This window comes from Colletotrichum spaethianum, assembly GCF_022836535.1.
Source record: "Colletotrichum spaethianum MAFF 239500 DNA, contig03, whole genome shotgun sequence".
Taxonomy (NCBI): domain Eukaryota; kingdom Fungi; phylum Ascomycota; class Sordariomycetes; order Glomerellales; family Glomerellaceae; genus Colletotrichum; species Colletotrichum spaethianum.
This window is the reverse complement of record NW_026054773.1, coordinates 817,508-834,227: the sequence shown is the minus strand read 5'-3', so window position 1 is coordinate 834,227 and position 16,720 is coordinate 817,508. Positions and strand designations below refer to the sequence as shown.

The 16,720-nt window shown below is 50.4% G+C and overlaps 3 protein-coding genes across 3 annotated transcripts; 2 read left to right on the top strand and 1 right to left on the bottom strand.

Annotated features, from left to right (window-relative positions):
• Positions 1-570: 570 nt before the first annotated feature.
• Positions 571-2,675, top strand: ColSpa_01720 (low-affinity potassium transport protein; the record flags this gene model as incomplete). The annotated part of the gene is made up of 2 exons (XM_049267932.1): positions 571-1,894; positions 1,960-2,675. The coding sequence occupies 2 exons, from the start codon at positions 571-573 to the stop codon at positions 2,673-2,675; spliced, it is 2,040 nt and encodes a 679-aa protein (XP_049123889.1).
• A 977-nt stretch (positions 2,676-3,652) lies between these two features.
• ColSpa_01719 (uncharacterized protein) lies at positions 3,653-4,651 on the bottom strand (the record flags this gene model as incomplete). Its single annotated transcript, XM_049267931.1, has 1 exon — positions 3,653-4,651. One exon carries the CDS (start codon positions 4,649-4,651, stop codon positions 3,653-3,655), a length of 999 nt encoding a protein of 332 aa, XP_049123888.1.
• An 11,230-nt stretch (positions 4,652-15,881) lies between these two features.
• On the top strand, positions 15,882-16,637 carry ColSpa_01718 (uncharacterized protein; the record flags this gene model as incomplete). The annotated part of the gene is made up of 3 exons (XM_049267930.1): positions 15,882-16,113; positions 16,175-16,412; positions 16,487-16,637. 3 exons carry the CDS (start codon positions 15,882-15,884, stop codon positions 16,635-16,637), a joined length of 621 nt encoding a protein of 206 aa, XP_049123887.1.
• Between the last annotated feature and the right edge of the window lie 83 nt (positions 16,638-16,720).

Sequence of the window (16,720 nt, the reverse complement as noted above, 5' to 3'; positions counted from 1 at the left end):
CCTAATCGGACGAACAGGCCAGCATTCACCCATGTTTGTGTCCAAAGACGAGATGCGGATCCAAGAAAACCCGAACAGAGTTGCATCGAGGTTGGGCGCCCAGTATAAGTCGTCGGTGAAGAGTCTCGGTGAGAACAGACCTCGGTGGGCCCACGTGCCAAGCGAGATGAAAGAGCCACGACTTAATGGCCGGCGGTCTGTTCTAGTGCGACGCTTGCCGCCCAAATGGACGAATGACTCGCCGGGGTCAAGTGGCTCGAATCCACCCCCTGGCGCCTCTTCACCGACAATCTGTGTGCTGGACAAAGGCTAAAAGAAAACAAAAAAGGTCGATGCGCCGAAAACTCAATCACTGACAGGTGCTTGGCGATCGACAGGCGTAGTGGTTTACACGTTGCTTGAGCAGGGAACGAGGACTTGAAGAGACTAGTTTCAACCCTTCAACTCGGTCTTGGCTTTCGTGCAGCGGGCGTGGCCTGTTCTGCTTGGCATCGCGGACTCGAGAGTCTAATTTCCTTCCCGGCTGGGCAAAGGTCTAGGCTTGCAGGGTCAGAAGCGCAGCTAAATACGATGTCATCTCATCTGCGGAGACCGGCGAGTCTTGATCAACGCGGCCAGAACCATGATGACAACCGTCGCACGGAAGCGGAGGGCTGCGACACTCTAAACTCTCGTCGTTCGATAAGCAGTGGCCTCCGCTCATTCCTCCCGCCCCTCAACTTCATAACCCTGCATTACGCCTACTTCATTGGCACGACCCTCCTTGCGTCGGTAATCTTCTACGCCTCGTCCAACCCGCACGGTAGCATCAGCTATGTCGACTCGCTCTTCCTCGTGGTCTCCGCCATGACGGAGGCCGGCCTCAACACCGTCAACCTCAGCGAGATGACCGTGTGGCAGCAGGTAATGCTCTGGCTGCTCATCATCGTCGGAAGCTCCGTCTGGGTCTCCATCTGGACGGTCGTGGCAAGGAAGCACGTCTTTGAGAAGAGTCTCCGGGAGACGGTCCAGGCCGAGAAAGAAAGAGATCAGCAGCATAATCGGTTACCCATGTTCAACCGCGGTGATGCTGCGCCTAGAGCCAAGGGCGAGGCAAGCGTGACCGGGGTAATGGATCTGGGGGGTTCGAGCCAGCATCGATCCACGGGCAACCACATCACGATTGATACGTCCGAAAACCTCACTCGCCGTTCAACGCAATCCGTGTCTTCGAGCATCAAGCCCACCCGCCCGTGGCTCTCGTTTCTCAGCTCTACCAAAGAAGGCCGCAACGCCCAGTTCCACTCTCTCACGGCCTCCGAACGGTCCCGGCTCGGTGGCCATGAATACCGCGCCCTTCGCCTGTTGTCCGTCGTTGTGCCGCTGTATTCCGTCCTCTGGCAAGTCCTCGGCAGCCTGGCCCTCGGAGCCTGGATAGCGAATAACATGCCGACAGTTGCCACATCCAACGGCGCGAATCCCTGGTGGGCCGGCATCTTCTTCGCGGTCTCGGCGTTCAACAACTCGGGAATGTCGCTCCTTGACGCCAACATGGTACCCTTCCAGCAGGCGTACTTCGTGCTCGTTACCATGGGCCTACTGATTCTTGCGGGCAACACGGCGTACCCGCTGTTTCTGAGACTTATCTTCTGGTCCGCGTTGAAGGGGCTACGGCTCACCACCGGGGAAGGAACGTATGTGGAGCTGAAGAGTACGTTGGAGTTCATCCTCAAGTACCCGCGACGGGTATACACAAACCTGTTCCCATCGAGACCAACATGGTGGCTGTTCTTCATGGTGGTCATGACGAATGGGATCGACTGGATGGCATTTGAGGTCCTCAACATCGGCAACCCGATCATTGAATCGATTCCTATCGGCGCCCGGGTTCTGGACGGTCTGTTCCAGGCCTTTGGTAAGAAACCACCTTGGCCCTTACGCCACCTGTCCATGGTTCTTGTTTGACTAACGCCCCTTTAGCTGTCCGGTCGGGTGGTTTCTACGTCATTCCCATCGCCTCCGCCTACCCCGGGCTACAGGTTCTGTATGTCATCATGATGTACATCTCCGTCTACCCCGTTGTCATCACGATGCGCCACTCCAACGTCTACGAAGAACGCTCTCTGGGTATCTACGCCGATGACGAGGCTCCTCTGAGTTCCTCCTCCGCCGGGGAGAGAAAGCACTCTGATGGAAACGGGTTCCTTACTCAACTAATCAAAGACAACCTCAGCTTTGCTGGTGTCGGTGCGGCCAAACCTAAGACGTCTGATGGCTTCGAGTCTCGGACGAGTTTTGTAAGCCAGCAGATTCGTGGACAGCTCGCCCACGACCTTTGGTTGCTTACACTTGCCGTGCTCATCATTGTCACCATCGAGACGTCGCATTTCTTGGAAGACCCGGTGCACTTTTCCGTCTTCAACGTCGTCTTCGAAGTGGTTTCTGGCTACGGATGCGTGGGCATCTCAGTGGGACTCCCCAAGGATGCCATGAGCTTCTCCGGCGGTTGGCATGCGGGAAGCAAGCTTGTGTTGTGCCTCGTTATGTTGAGAGGACGCCATCGAGGACTACCCGTCGCTCTAGACCGGGCTGTGAGATTGCCCGGTCAGAGGCTTTTGGAGGACGAAGAGGAGGATTGGAGATTGAGACGGGCTAGAAGTGGGCGAGGGTCAAGGGCAGGGTTATTCGATAATTAGACTTCCGGTTCAGATTGGACTCTTGTTCGTCAATGAACTGCTTCTGGTCTAGGAACTTAGGAAATTTTAATACCGGCAATAATGATTACAGTTAACTCATCAGTAGCACCATGACACAATTGGGGTTTGAATAGCAAACGGTGCTAAACAAGCGTAGTGTAAGAGGGCTGATGTACTGGCTGAGAAAAAGACATTAATAGTAAATCATTAGAAAATCTACGCAAAGCTTCACTATGGCTAGTAACAACTTCGAGCTAACGGTTATAGCCCTTACATTGATCAAGCTTTGGCACTACGGTTGGGGTTCTTTTTGAAGTCCCCTGTTTCTGGACCTGCACGTGTATAGTGTAAAGCAATCGGATGGAGAGGAAAATTGAAAGACTAGGAAAAGCTTGGTGGAATTACACTAACAAGCGGACATAATTTAGGTATCTTGTACATAATCTCATCGTTAACGAAGCCTCCCCCTACCCCAAATCGTCCATTTCTTCCTACAATAGCAACATTGAATCTTTCCCCCCTCAGGATTAACAACATCAAACGGCCGTCCGCATCCTGGACTGCTGAAGAACACCTTGGGATCATAGCAATCAAACGTCTTATACGGCTGTCCATTGTATTTCTCCCGCCTTCTCTTCGTTTCAGACGTAGTGGGTCCCGCCCAGCTGGTCAACGGTGCAGAATTCGGTCTCGCCTTGACGGTGTTCGGTCCATCACTGTGTCCTTCCGCTTCTTGTCGACGTGTATGTTCTTCGTGGCCACCTCTAACCCGAACAGGGGCGAAGCGCTGTATTTCCCTAGGTTGCTGTCTGAACTCCTCGAGTTCTCTTTCGGCAATGATGCGGAGCTCCCGATCTCTAGCAGCAGAAGCGCGAAGCTCTTGTTCGTGTGTTTCTCTACGTGCAAATGGTACGATAACGTGGGATGTCTGACGAGCTGGTAGGCATTAGACTTTGAGCTGTCAAATGGGTGCTTTACTAACAGTTCTCTGGTCCCCCTAGGTCTTCTGGCTGTTCTAGCCCCTCTGGCCTGTTCGGATTGTTCGATACTACTAATGGAATGGTATTTAGCAGCTCTTTTGCGTACGCCGCTGCCGTCGCTGCCGCGTACGGTTGCCACTGTTTGTTCTTGTGCGCGTCGGAATAGTCGCAGATGCCTCGGATCACAATGCAAGAGAAGTTGTTCATCAGGCCGGCTGCCTCCATCTCAAAACACAGGACACCTCCCAGCTCTTGACTGTATCTGTCGCGCGTCGGCCCATCCTTCATCACCTGATTCCCAGAAGCGATGTTGCCGAAGAAAAGAACCGGCTCTGTCGTCGGGCGTACGTCCCTGTCCACTATGTCTTGTGGACGGCATTTTGCGCATGTAGCTCCACCAATGTGTAGCGATGATGCAAGGTAGAGAGTGTCATTTTTAGAGCCTGGCGACGCAAACTTTGGCTGCTTGGAGAGCTGATCTAGGTACTTGGAGACTTTTGTCCTTTGGCGAAGGTCGTTTGCGCTGAGCTTGGATAAGGCGTTGAGAAGGATCGTTGGTGGCGCATTCAGGCTACCGGTGCGATCGATGCGACCGTCTGCCCCAGTCTTGCCGAAGTCATACTGGATCACTCCACCATACGGCCCCGTTGGCCGGCTGATAACGACGTCGCCAAGACGGATGTCAATACCGTTGCCGAGATCTGGGACGCCGCCGCCGATGCCAACTAGCACGCCGAACCGCAGCGAGGGGAAGCTGGTTTTCATCTGGCTGGCTACTGTAGCTGCTTGGTTTGTGCCCATCTGGCCGGCGGGTAGGCAGGCAGCCACGATATTGTGGACTCCGATGCGGCCAAAGGAGTAAACGTTGGAATCATTTGGCTGAGAAGGGAGCTCGGCGAACTCCTCGTCCATCATCTCGGTCGCGGCTGCCAGCTCGATGGGCAGAGCGCAGACCCAGCCGACAGTGAAGTCGCGGGCGGGGACAGACTTGTCCATGTCGCGTCAGTTCTGGTGCCGGATTTCAGCAAGGGAGCAGCAGTACAAAGAAGCCTCAGAAAGGGAGAGCGAGATGTAGCAGAGAAAACCGGCTTGAACAGCTTCTGTCCTCCGCTCACACCGTGTGCTGCGGGCAGCGTGATGTTCTCAGCCTTGTCACGAGGAGCCATCCGCAGCGTAGCATCGTTGGAGGACCAACCACCATCCAGAATAAGCACTAGGTAGCTGATGTTGCCCTGATTGGCTGCTGGTTGCACCAGATGTGGGCATCGGGGTATCGAGGTGTGTGGCAAGATAAGGCAACCCCCCGTTGCTACTGCAATGGCTGCCTAGGACGATAGCTGAGAACAGCTTCAACTATTGCAAGTTGCAGGACTCTCTGAGACCAGTTCTGTCGATGGAGTCGAAGCGTTCCGTGGCTGTGGGACATGCGAGGTCTTTCGGTTTGCAAATGCCCTCCGTCAAGTACCAGTAAACTACATGATTAAAGATGCCCCAGATGCCAGTGCCCATATAGATTCGTTAGCGACAAGGGTATTGCACAACGAACAGTACTACCCATAAGACCAAATTTCCAACGGCGGTAATGGGGCTTGAGACTATGACTCCATAACGCATAACGGGGTGCTTCGGTTTAGCCCGATTGACCTTTGTTGATGAGCCTTTCTTGGCTAAAGTTCACGAGATGATCTACAAACAGCCAGGCGCAAAATATAGGATGGGGTCGCGCCATGGTTCCGATTATCGATGGGTGACAAAACTTGTGAGAGCGACGCGACATCAGCAAAGCGGCCAGCCTTACTGAGATACAACAAGTCCGGGCAAACAGTTTGAAAGACACAATTGCGGGTTCCTCCTTGTTCATAATAGGTGCTTCATGCTGGTGCGGGTGTAAAGAAATGCATGTCTTGGGGTGTGCTGAGACTAGGTCATGTTCGAGGGGTAGAAGCGAAGCTCTAGGAGCCGGGAATCATGAACGCTCATGAGTGAGCACGTTTACTAGCATGCCCGGGCCGAGATCATGCTATAACATTACGTCTTGGGTTTGTGTACAAATCTTGTTTTCTCAGTCGTCAAGATGCCTATTCTGAGGCAAGCTTTTCTCAGAGTCCCAAACTGAAGACGCATAGACTCAAGCGAAATAAAGACTTGCAGAGTGCCAAGATGTGCTCGGCATCAAACATACCTCCATCGCCAAGGGTGTAGGGTAATCTTGGTATACCACTACGCCGCTCATCAATGAAGCTGACGTGTTAGAAGCCCGAAGACTGCGACATCTATTCATTTATCATCATGAACAGTTACTTTGTGGCCCCTCTAGTTATTGCGGAAAAACTCTATCACCAAGTTGTAGCAGGCAGCAAAAGTTTCAAGACCGACAAGAAAAAGAGCACTTGGAAATGCCTTGCCGAGTAGCTGATGACTTGGGACAAACTGGTATCACCTCAGGACTGAGTTGCGTAATGTCTTGCGAGAAGTAAGAGCTCTCGGTCCATGCGGACGTTAGAATAAAGCTCTGTACTATGTATACATTTCGAAATCAGAAGGTTGTAACGGGGAAGTCTTTCGCAAACTGAGCTTGAAGTGATCTGTTGATTTCGTTGGTAATCGACCTATATCCACGACAGAGGTGGGGAACGATGGTGGTGGTCAACACCGAAGTATCGTCAACCCAAGTTCGTTACTCTCTGATGCCGCTCTAGACAGGGATGCGAGGCTACCTTGACAGAAGCTGTTGAGGGATAAAGCGAAAAATTGGAGGTAGAGACGGGCTAGAAGTGGGCGAGGGTCGTGGACAGAGCACATCAAAATATGACGGTAAGACCGATGACTGATAAAGCAAGGAACTGAGATGTTATGGGCTGCTGGCATTAAACATAACGGTGATTAAGATTTTGTTCAACTGAAAAAGCGCCAAAGAAATGATCATTGAAGGCCAAGAGTTGCCCGGTCGACCACATTGTTTGAGAATTGCGATCTGGCTAGTGTTATTCACTTGACCGCTGTGGTGCTCGGCAGTCACCCATTGTATCTGACAAGGCCCTCATCAACCTGACTGCATGAGCCAACAAATCTGATCTAGAACTCTGCTTTTGCGATTTCTCAGCCTATACCAGCCTTCAATACACATAATTTGAAGACAGTGAAGTGATTGAAAAAAGAAGAGACCACTACGCCGGCTTCACTGTTCATGGATAGACAATCTTCAGTTTTGACGTTGACTACTCTGCCGCCGACGGGTTTTCTGACTGTGATTCGTTTATTGTAAAGCCTTGAGGGTAATCTGGCGCAGTCTCGGGCATCGTAAAATCAAAGCTGTTTAGGTCTATTGTCAGATCTTCATGAAAGCCAAGATATTGAACTGGGGGGGCTGAAGACATATGCATCGATGGAAGATATGCATAAGAAGTATCCGATCGTGGTGTGTCAGAGAAAGTAGACATTACTCCCATCGTGGTGTCTCCTGCAGTTCGCTGTTGGTGGTTATATGGTGGTTGTCGGACGTTTGCCTCTGACGCAACCATTGTTGGCGCGTCGGTATAAGTATCCGACCACCTGCGCAAACTCTGGGACCTTGAGAAAACCCCACTGTCGATGTTAGAATCAGCCGGTGTTTGAGACACCACAAGCGGATGATTGCTGCTTTGATTCCTCGGCGCCGTTTCTTGAGGTATTCTTGAGCCCAAAGGTCGATTCGAAAGCCATCTCTGCAAGAGTATGTCAAAGCCTTCACTCAAGACTCTTCTCATGAGCCTCTGTAGTTCTTCGTCAACTAATGAGATCATCCCTGTCATACCCGTAGCCTCAAATTCCTCTGCCAGAACAGCTTCTCCATGGATGCGACAATAGTCTCGAAATAAGTAAACGTCTTCGGCCACTCCGGCGTCCATGTAGGCGGAGGCTGGCCTTCCGTGACCCGGAAATACAATCCCCCAAATCACAAACCACTGTTCTGCAGGGGAGAGCTTTGGGTCCGATTTACGAGTAAGCTCTGCTTTTTGTCGACGCGATATACCTTCCAGAGTCGCGGAAGGGGCACAGAACAGCCCTGCGTCCTGAGAAACATGCTCGCGAAGTTCAGAATCAGATTTGAAGATTGACGAACACCGATCGCAGTAATAATTAGGTGTATGTTGTCTCCCAAGATGCTGCTTGACATCTCGTATTCGAACGAGTTTGAGGGGGAAACATTTGGGATACCTCGTGGCATTTAGTTTCCAAAAGGGACAGGCGAAGTGTTGAACGGGCCCAGGCTCAGCGTTCAGCTTTTTGGAGGGCCGTTTAGGAGAAAATTCTGAGTCTGAGTCTTCATTTTCTTGATCAGGGTGCTTTCTCTTTCGGCATTCCTGTGTCGACTTTGGCAAAGTCTCAACCACCTGAGGAATGGATGTTGTCTTCGACCGTGGGGTATTTGCGGTCGTTGGAGCCTCTCCTTTGCCAACGCTACGAGATTCCAATACCAGGCGAGAAGCTATAGCTTTAAGGACCACGACGCGTGGATCGGTATCTTCCAAAGGCTCAAACTCTTCTGAAGGATCCGACATAGAGAGCAGATAAGAATCCAGCGAAGATTCTGTGCTAGATTCGCCACATGACTCTCCAAAGCAGGTGCTGCTGCTCGGTGATGGTGCGTTTGGACGTAAGGTAGAATCAGCTCCGAAGGCTGATACGACCATTTCTTCAGCGAGACCCGATGATAGGATAGTGTTGGCTTGACTGGTCTGTTCTGCAAGTAGCGAATCAGGGTCTGGTGTCGGTGCCCTGCCGCGATCATGGCTGCTGCATGTGCTCTGGTAGTTCCCACAAGCAAATTCATCTCTTGAACTATTCGCTGGTTTCAGTAGCCATGTCAGCTGTGACGAGTATTTTTGCAGAATAGAAGACAACCTTACGCTGACGAATGACTATGCCGTCATCGCATTGACCGATTATGTGACGGGCCGTTTGTAATTCGCGAAGGTTGGTAGAGCAAACCCTTCCACCCGGATTCTGTGATGCAGCAGAGCCACATTGGCAGGCATATCTGCTGGGTTCTTGGAGCCAATGCCAGAGGAAGATACCATCTCCTTGCTTAGTGAGTACCAGAGCTCTTTCTGACCCACGAATGAAAGCTCGACCATCTTCAATGATTATAGCAGGTGTTTCGAGCATTCTGAAGATTACTTTCAGAGAGACCTCGAGGCCAGGATAACCGCCCGGTCGACTTAAAGTCGGATATCCCAAGACGACCGCAAACTTGCCCCCCAACAGAGTCTCCCAGCGCCCCACTGGCGAAAATCGTGTATCTGGTCTAAGAATCTCTGCATCTAATGCAAAGGTCCTTGATGTCGGCTGGCCCAAAGGTTGTGGGTTATTGTTCACTAAATAATCTGTGTGGACTGTTATATGAGGCATACAGTAAAAAATGTGATTCTCATGGGGATGAAGCATGGCAGCTGTAAGCCAAGCAAGTTGATCGCCATACTCAGCGGCAATATGGGCATGCCCTTGAACCGTGATAATCAGGTCGTTTCCATCACGACTGGCGTGCATTTTTCCATCTTCTGGAAGTGCTATCGCTTTGTTAGTACCTTGTTTTAGTTCACTTTCTGACCTTGGCCTAGGCGAAGGCTGGGACCTTACCAATTTGGACCTCTTCATAGGCTTTTTGAATGATGGCCTGGAACAGATGGAGAACGTCTTGCCAACTTGAAGGCCACATCTGTTTCATGTATTGCTTGATAGTCGAGGCTTGAGACCCGCCTGCCGGGGTAATGATGAGTGACTCAAAAAAGGCATGCGGCTCTGCAGCGTTTGATGTGAACCATCCAAGGTCGAACTTCTCAGACAAGTTCCATCCTACAATACGAAAATTTGCATTGAAGATGGGGAGTGTCTCGACACCGCCAGTTCCTAACGGAGGGAATGCGTCCCATATTGCTTGACGGATGGGCTGGGTAGATCCTGTAATGTCTGCAAGATCAAGTTCCCAATCGTATGACAACTCTCTGCGTAGATTTGATATCAGCCATTGATACGCATTGCTTTCGACGATTTCCTTCACATGAGGATGTAGCTCTAAATGTTCCATATCTTCGCCCTGAGTGCCTACTGAGACCTTCTGTATACAGCACTTCTCGATGGGCATTGAACCCCTCGCTGGTGAGGCTTTCCTTGTCCACATAGCTACTTTATCGGCAACTGACATGGCGTCTTTGACAGGTTTCTGGCTATCCCCAAGGTTCGCGCAGAATTGTAAAAGAAGATCCAGCACTTGTTGAGAAATTCTCCTGTTAGTGAGATGGCAATTAGCTTCTGAAAATTTGGAGACTGGCCCTCGCTCATGATTCTCAGAATTACTCACTGCTGGTGGGTGTTGGCGAAATATGTCTCACCTTTAGTCTCTTTGACCGGAGGATTATTACGCAACTTGACCGAGAAAGCCTCAGCCAGCCGAGGAAGCACAACGTGCAGAATCGTGTAGCTTCTCGAGTCAAAGTACGGTTTGAGTTCACGAAAAATCTGGTTCGAAATATCCAAGACACATTGCCGGCTGCAGACCGACTTGCAGGTAGCACAGTCCGACTCTTGACAATCTTCGAGGTGTTCTACTCCTTGAGCGACATCCATATCCAAGCGGGAATCCCATTGTTGAACAATTGAGTTGCCCGAGGGGCTTTGGATGGACTCGTAGCCAGAGTCTCTCGAGTATAACGTATTTGTTTGCTTGGATTCAAAGTCATCCATAGACAATGGTGTCTGACATCGCATAGGACTGTTGCTGTCATGACCACCTTGCTGTTCAGAACCAACTTTTGACTGCTCCATGAAAGGACCACACCATACATTCGCTTGGTCCAAGAGGTTAAGTCCAGGAATGTAGGAATCCACATGACTGTTCGAGGTGCCCAAAAGGAAAGATGGCAGTCGATAATCCTGAGTGCTTAGGCTGGAAGTGTCGACAGAACTGGACCGTGACGTGGCCGGGGTCCACTCTTCAGCGAAGCGTTGATACGCTTGGTTTTGCTTTCGAGTATCTCTTGGTCGTTCTCTGTGGGGCCATCTTTCAAAGCATCGAGATTTGTATGATCTTTGTCTGAAGATGATCAGTATCTAGTTCTCTTTTCTCGACAACCTTCTCGGCGGTAGTGGAAACTCACTTCCGGCCCATTCTCAACTGCAAACTCCTCGACACTAGTGCCCTAGTATCGGTTTCCCACTGGGTACCACTAACAACCGTTTGCGATGCTCCATCGTGAGTTATTCTTGGTAATTCGAATCGTGGGGAGTTGGAATTGTGTGACGAAGGAACTATCGTAGCTATTGTCGAAGTCTCCGTCAGAGATGGAGCTTGCATATTGGAATCCGAAGGCGAAACCCAAGAGGCGGATAGTATTCCCGGATGGAATTCGTCCCACGAAAGCCCCAAATCCCACGAATGTCCAACATCCCACTGTAGGAAATCGAACGAGCCATAGTAAGCGTCAGGCTGCGTTGGGTTGGCAGATCCCACGTTGGATTGAAGAATGGGATCGTTGATCTTTGAAGAGTTTTCTGTGATTTTGCACAAAGGTCAGCGACATTGCTTTACTTCGTCTTTCAATTAAACGTCTTTCTTACCTAGGTTGGGAAGAATGGTGTGAACACTTTGCAGATCGGAGTCGCCAGTTGAGCGGTTGTCGTTCTCATCGGCTGTATCCTTGAAAATTTGAAGAGCCGGTTCAGTTACTTCAGCCGTGGCTTGATGGTGCAATAGACGGGTCGCGTCTGTCGACCAGTCGGCTGGGTCTGAGTCCTTCAGTCTAGGAACAAGAATCTCGTTCTGGCCATCAAAGTCGGTTTCCCAATTGCCTCCGGTAGTGTTCAATATTCCTGCTTCATCCCTTATCCTAGCTCTCCTTCGTTGATTGTTAGGTTGATAGACTGATTCTTCGTTCAATACCCAGTGCTCTTCGTTTTCGGAGTTAGATATAGTTGTTTGGGTCCAGGCGGACGGCATCGTGAGCCTATGTAAGTGAGAAAGGCGGCGGAAGAAAAGATTCCTGAGAGCAGAGTCCAATCAGTTGAATGGATTTCTCACTGCATAAACTCTGACAAGTCTTTTGGCAAAAAAATCGATAATACTCTTACGAAGGGAACAGTCCGAAGGGAAGATCGAAAAAGGGTTGCGATCCGGAATAGAGGAGGAACATCCAAGTGCCAAGTCAGGCTGCGCTGATAAGCACAGGTGTGCTTTTACACCCTATTCGTCCGGGATACCTCCGAACGACGTTATGCCTGAAAAGGCTTGCCAATCACGATCGAAAGCACAGGTGTGGTATTTAGCTCTTCAAAGAGTACTGGTGCTTCTGCTGGTATGAGAGCGTGCTCATGATCCAAAGCTAGTCGGTTGCTGGTGTGATAGCGTTGTGCTTTGTGAGAGTATCATGGCCGCTCTTCATTTAGGATACGAAAGCACGCTTGCACCACCGTGAAAATTGTTTAAATTGTCAAGAAAGTCGGGTCTCGCAATTAAACTACGCAATGAGCCTTTTACACAACACCCATTCGTTATTGCTGCGGCTCAGTAATGATCTGACGAGGAAATTTGGTAACTTTTGCTCAGCGGAGCTAAAAAGAGACACTAATCTGCAATGTCTCCGAAGACCAGTGCCTCGGCAGCCGTCACAGAAGAAAATCTGTAAGGCTGAAATTGAGGCTGCATCATAAGAATAGCCAGCTGACAAGTGTAGTGATCTGAGGGTCAAGAGTCCTCCAATCATGCTCGAAAGATACCTCAGCAGTACTCCTACCATCACTGAGATACTTCATTGCGCTCCAAGGACGGCTCATTTGTATAATTCAGCCACCAAGACCAAGAAGGTCAAGAAGACGAAGAGATGCGGGAAGTAAAAGACGGTCACCCTTTCTAATCGAATTATCGGATCTAGCCTGGGGAGATGTTTCAGGCAAGTTGGCATCGGGAAAATGAAGGCTGGCATTCAAAATTACGTCTGTTGGCTTGGTGGTGTTATCCCGGGAATAAGGACATACAAATGACTCTGGGAGGAAGGATTGGCGACCACACACCAAGCTGGAGTATCGGAGTGCGACGTTCAGTGATACTACAGTCTAGGCAACTGTATGTTACCAAGCGTCTATTCAATGCCATTAGCTGGATGAGAGCCATATGGGCTGTACAAAAGGAAGAATACACCAAATTCCAGATGGTTCTTGACCAAGCAATACACCAGACTACAAAACAAGGGACTTAAGGTACGGTGCAACAGGAAGATACCTTAGGGACAAGCCAAAAAGTTGATTTATGAGCTTTAGTAGATTATATGAGTGAGCCACATTTGCTGGATTTCAAGAACATAAGAATTTCAATATCAGTATTGGTCAATCGCTCAGACTTGGGAGAAGCTAGAACAGAACTGAGGGAGCCCTAGATTTCAAGAGTCCAGTTCCGATACAAGATGACTTACTCCATTACACAGTACCCGTGCGTCCAAGTTGATAATAGGATCGATTGTCAGGAGGTGCTGTTTTAGTGATTCGCATACTGAGAGGGATGACCATACTGCCACCACGTTTCTCAGGTGCGTCCGGATCACCGACCGTCCGAAGGTTGCACGAGCTGGGTGAGCGGGGTGAGAGGGTAATCAGGTATTATTGCAGGTCGTAAGTTCGTAGTTTGCTACTTCTGCTGGAAAGGAATCTACAAGGGTTGTAGTTCACATTCGATACGTGAATCATGCCACCATTGCCTACAGCGATCAGAAATTCGCTGTTGATCCCGTTTCGATCAGTGAGTGGTTGATGCCCCACCATGGATCTGAGGTTAGATGAAAGGGCTTTTATCAACTGAGCCAGAAGTCAACGAATTATTTGGCAGATTTTCCTAAACGAATTTAAAACCCTTTCAGTTAAAAAATTCAACGGCGCAATGCCAAATTGATTTCTCCCCTCCTCATGGAACTATGTCCATGATCAAAAAGGAAGCTTGGAAACCCTGCACCTGTCGCCGGGGTCATGTCCAACGTGCCCGGAAACAAGCATTGTGGTCCACTCAATAATCTTGGCAAACCACCTAGCACTCCATCAGACGTAGGCAGTTGCGCTGTTGGTAACCAACGCCAGCTTCTTGAACATGTGGTTTGCGGCACAGCCATCATAGTATAACTGCCTCTGAAAATATTTCCAACCACTGGCGGTTAGTATCTTCAGTCCTTAGTCACTCGCGCTATTTCAGGAAGACGACCGCCCAACCGAACCAGCAGCTAGTACAGATGCTGTATCCTACAGCGTTACGCTCAAAGACATCAAAGTTTCCCCTGGGTTTGAAACTCCGCTTGCCTCGATAGCGTTTAGTATGAAGAGATCGGGCTTCCACCGCTGGGGGTTTGTTGTGTACCGCACAACATACGACGACGAGGCGGCGTGGGAACGCTATCTTAAGGCATTCCGGCTTGCTGCAAACGATTCCCTTGTGCACACAGGCGGTGACGTACTTCTTGAGTAGTATATGGACTGTAAGCCGGACCTTCCACCCGTCTGTGATGAAGTACTAAGACAGCAAGGGCCGGTGATTTCTGATCGGGCTGTACTCGACGGTGCATCCAAGGCCGACGTGCGACGGCACTCTAGTCTTTGGTGCACTAGCCGTAGCGAAGAGCGTGACGGCCATGGCGCTACCAATTCTGGGGTGAAATGGCTACCAAGGTTCAAGCATTGCCTTTACGTGGACCGCAAGTGCCTCGATACGTTGGCTAGCGTATCGGTAGATTACTTTGAGATGCAGGACCGACGTATGCGCTTGCTTTACAACGTCGTGGTTGTGGTAATCGACGGCGCTTTCGACAATGAATCGCCTGGCTCGGACGATGGTATGTATCCCGACGTCAAGGGATGTACGGATAGATACGTGGGATGGAAGTATGAGAAGATCAATATGTTGGTTGGTACGTATGAGGACTCCCACCAATACCCGTTGAGCTATATGGATTACAAGCGGCCACCACTTATTAGTCTTTTCGGGGACAACTCTATGCCAGCCTAGGTAACCATCTACTAGTCGTTGTTTCGACCAGTTTATGAGAAACACGCAAGTGATCTACTCATTGCCTCTTAATATTCCTACCATGATTACCATGATTATCATTGAGATTCCCAGATGCCATGTCATGGTTGAATGTAACGAATCTGATCTACAAGCCTGTCGGAGATATCTTGCACGTCTGCTGCATTTGGCGGGAAATATGCCAGAGTCATCATGTATGCCATGCCGCAAACAGCGATAGTGCAGAATGGCCGGTAACCTAATTGTCCTTGTCTCAACACAACTCCCCTACGTCTACATCAGTGAAAGCGTCCAGATTGCCCTTCAATGTCTCCTGGGAGAAAGTGTAGACGTTGCAGGTCCCCGATGGACTCAAATAAACAAAAACTGGCACGTGCTGCCTTACCCTAATTGACAGCTACACGTGCGTCCAAAGTCAAGAATGAAGTCGATCGTCAGGGGATCCTCTTTTTCCGATTCGCCTGGAGTCTGTGGGGTAAACCGATCCGATCGATGATGCCCCAATGACATCTCGACCAGCGCCAGTCCAAGCGCCCCCCGTTCATCCCTTCCCCGTCTCCCGCTCAGCTGCCCCTGGATAGGTGATGGGATCATTCAACATGCGGAAGCACTCGATCATGATGTCAAAAGAAGCATACACGAAGTCTAGTGTCATAGACTACGGTACTTAGCACAAACGGCTTAGATTTCGTGCGGGTAGATAGTTCCAGCTCGTCCCGCCCCCCCGACTAATACTCTTGACACCAGGAACAAAAATAATACCCGGACCGCTTGGCACGACCGTTACACATCAAATCCACGTTTCCCCCATCGATCGTCAGTCGCTTTTGTGGCTTTTCCACCCCTTTCCTCTTTGGCATTTTGTAAAAAACGCGACCGTGCGGGCTTTTCTTATTCCACCGCAATAAAGGCATCATCAATTACCCTCTCGTGATGTCATCACCAGCGCGTCATTGGGCCCTGCGGCTGCCCTCAGTCAGATCGTCTATACTACGACAGCAACAAAACCTCCGAGCCTCGCATCACGTTCCGCTGTCAATTGCATTCTCCAGGCAAAAGACCACATCCACATCACCTTCACCGTCGAGATACATCCCGGCCTCCAACTCTGCACACTCTCACTGCTCGACGTCTCCGTCTCCGTGCCAGCACTACCATCACCACCACATCCACTCCTCCGCCGCCAACATGACGAAGCAGGCGGAAACCAACTCGGTCCAGACGACGGCGAACAGCAAGGACGAGGACTGGAAGACCCAGGCCCCGTACGTGCCCCCCGGCAAAGCCCACCCCGACGGCGACAACTTTCAGAAGAAGATCCGCGGCGCGTGCCAGTGCGGTCAGGTGTCGTACTGGCTCCAGAAAGAGAAGCCGTTGGCGTCCAAGTACTGCCATTGCAAGGACTGCCAAAAGATGCATGGTTAGTCTCCTTTTCTCTTTTTGCCAATATCATGATATGGCCCTAATGCTGACAATACCAGGCGCACCATTCCAATGGGCCGCCATCTTCCACAAGGAAGATCTTGCCTTTGAGAAGGGTGTGGACGGTCTGGTCTTTTACTCCTCCGGCAAGAACCTCCAGGGCCACGATCTACCCTGCAAAGTCAGCTGCGGATTCTGCGGCAGCCGCATCATGGACGAGGGCCGGAACATGGTGTTGCTGTTCCCCGGGTTGTTGCACTTTGATGGCGAGCAGAAGCGCAAGAACTTTGAAGTCCAGTAAGTCTTACCCGTTGGTCGTCTCAAGCCCCGTGATAAGAGTTACGCGAGTGACGACGCTGACCAATTCTCAGGATGCACATCTTTTACGGCCAAAGAGTCGTCGACCTGCCTGATGGAAAGCCCAAATGGAGCGGCCTGGATGAGAAGAGTGAAAAGATGGAGGAGGAAGTGGTAGATGTTAAGCACAAGAAGCAAAAGACGGATCATGCCAACGGCGAATAGTCGAATCCATAATGTTCATGTAGTATATGGTGTAAAAAAAAACCCCCGATATATCCCAAACGCCCGGCGTCATCTCATGCATA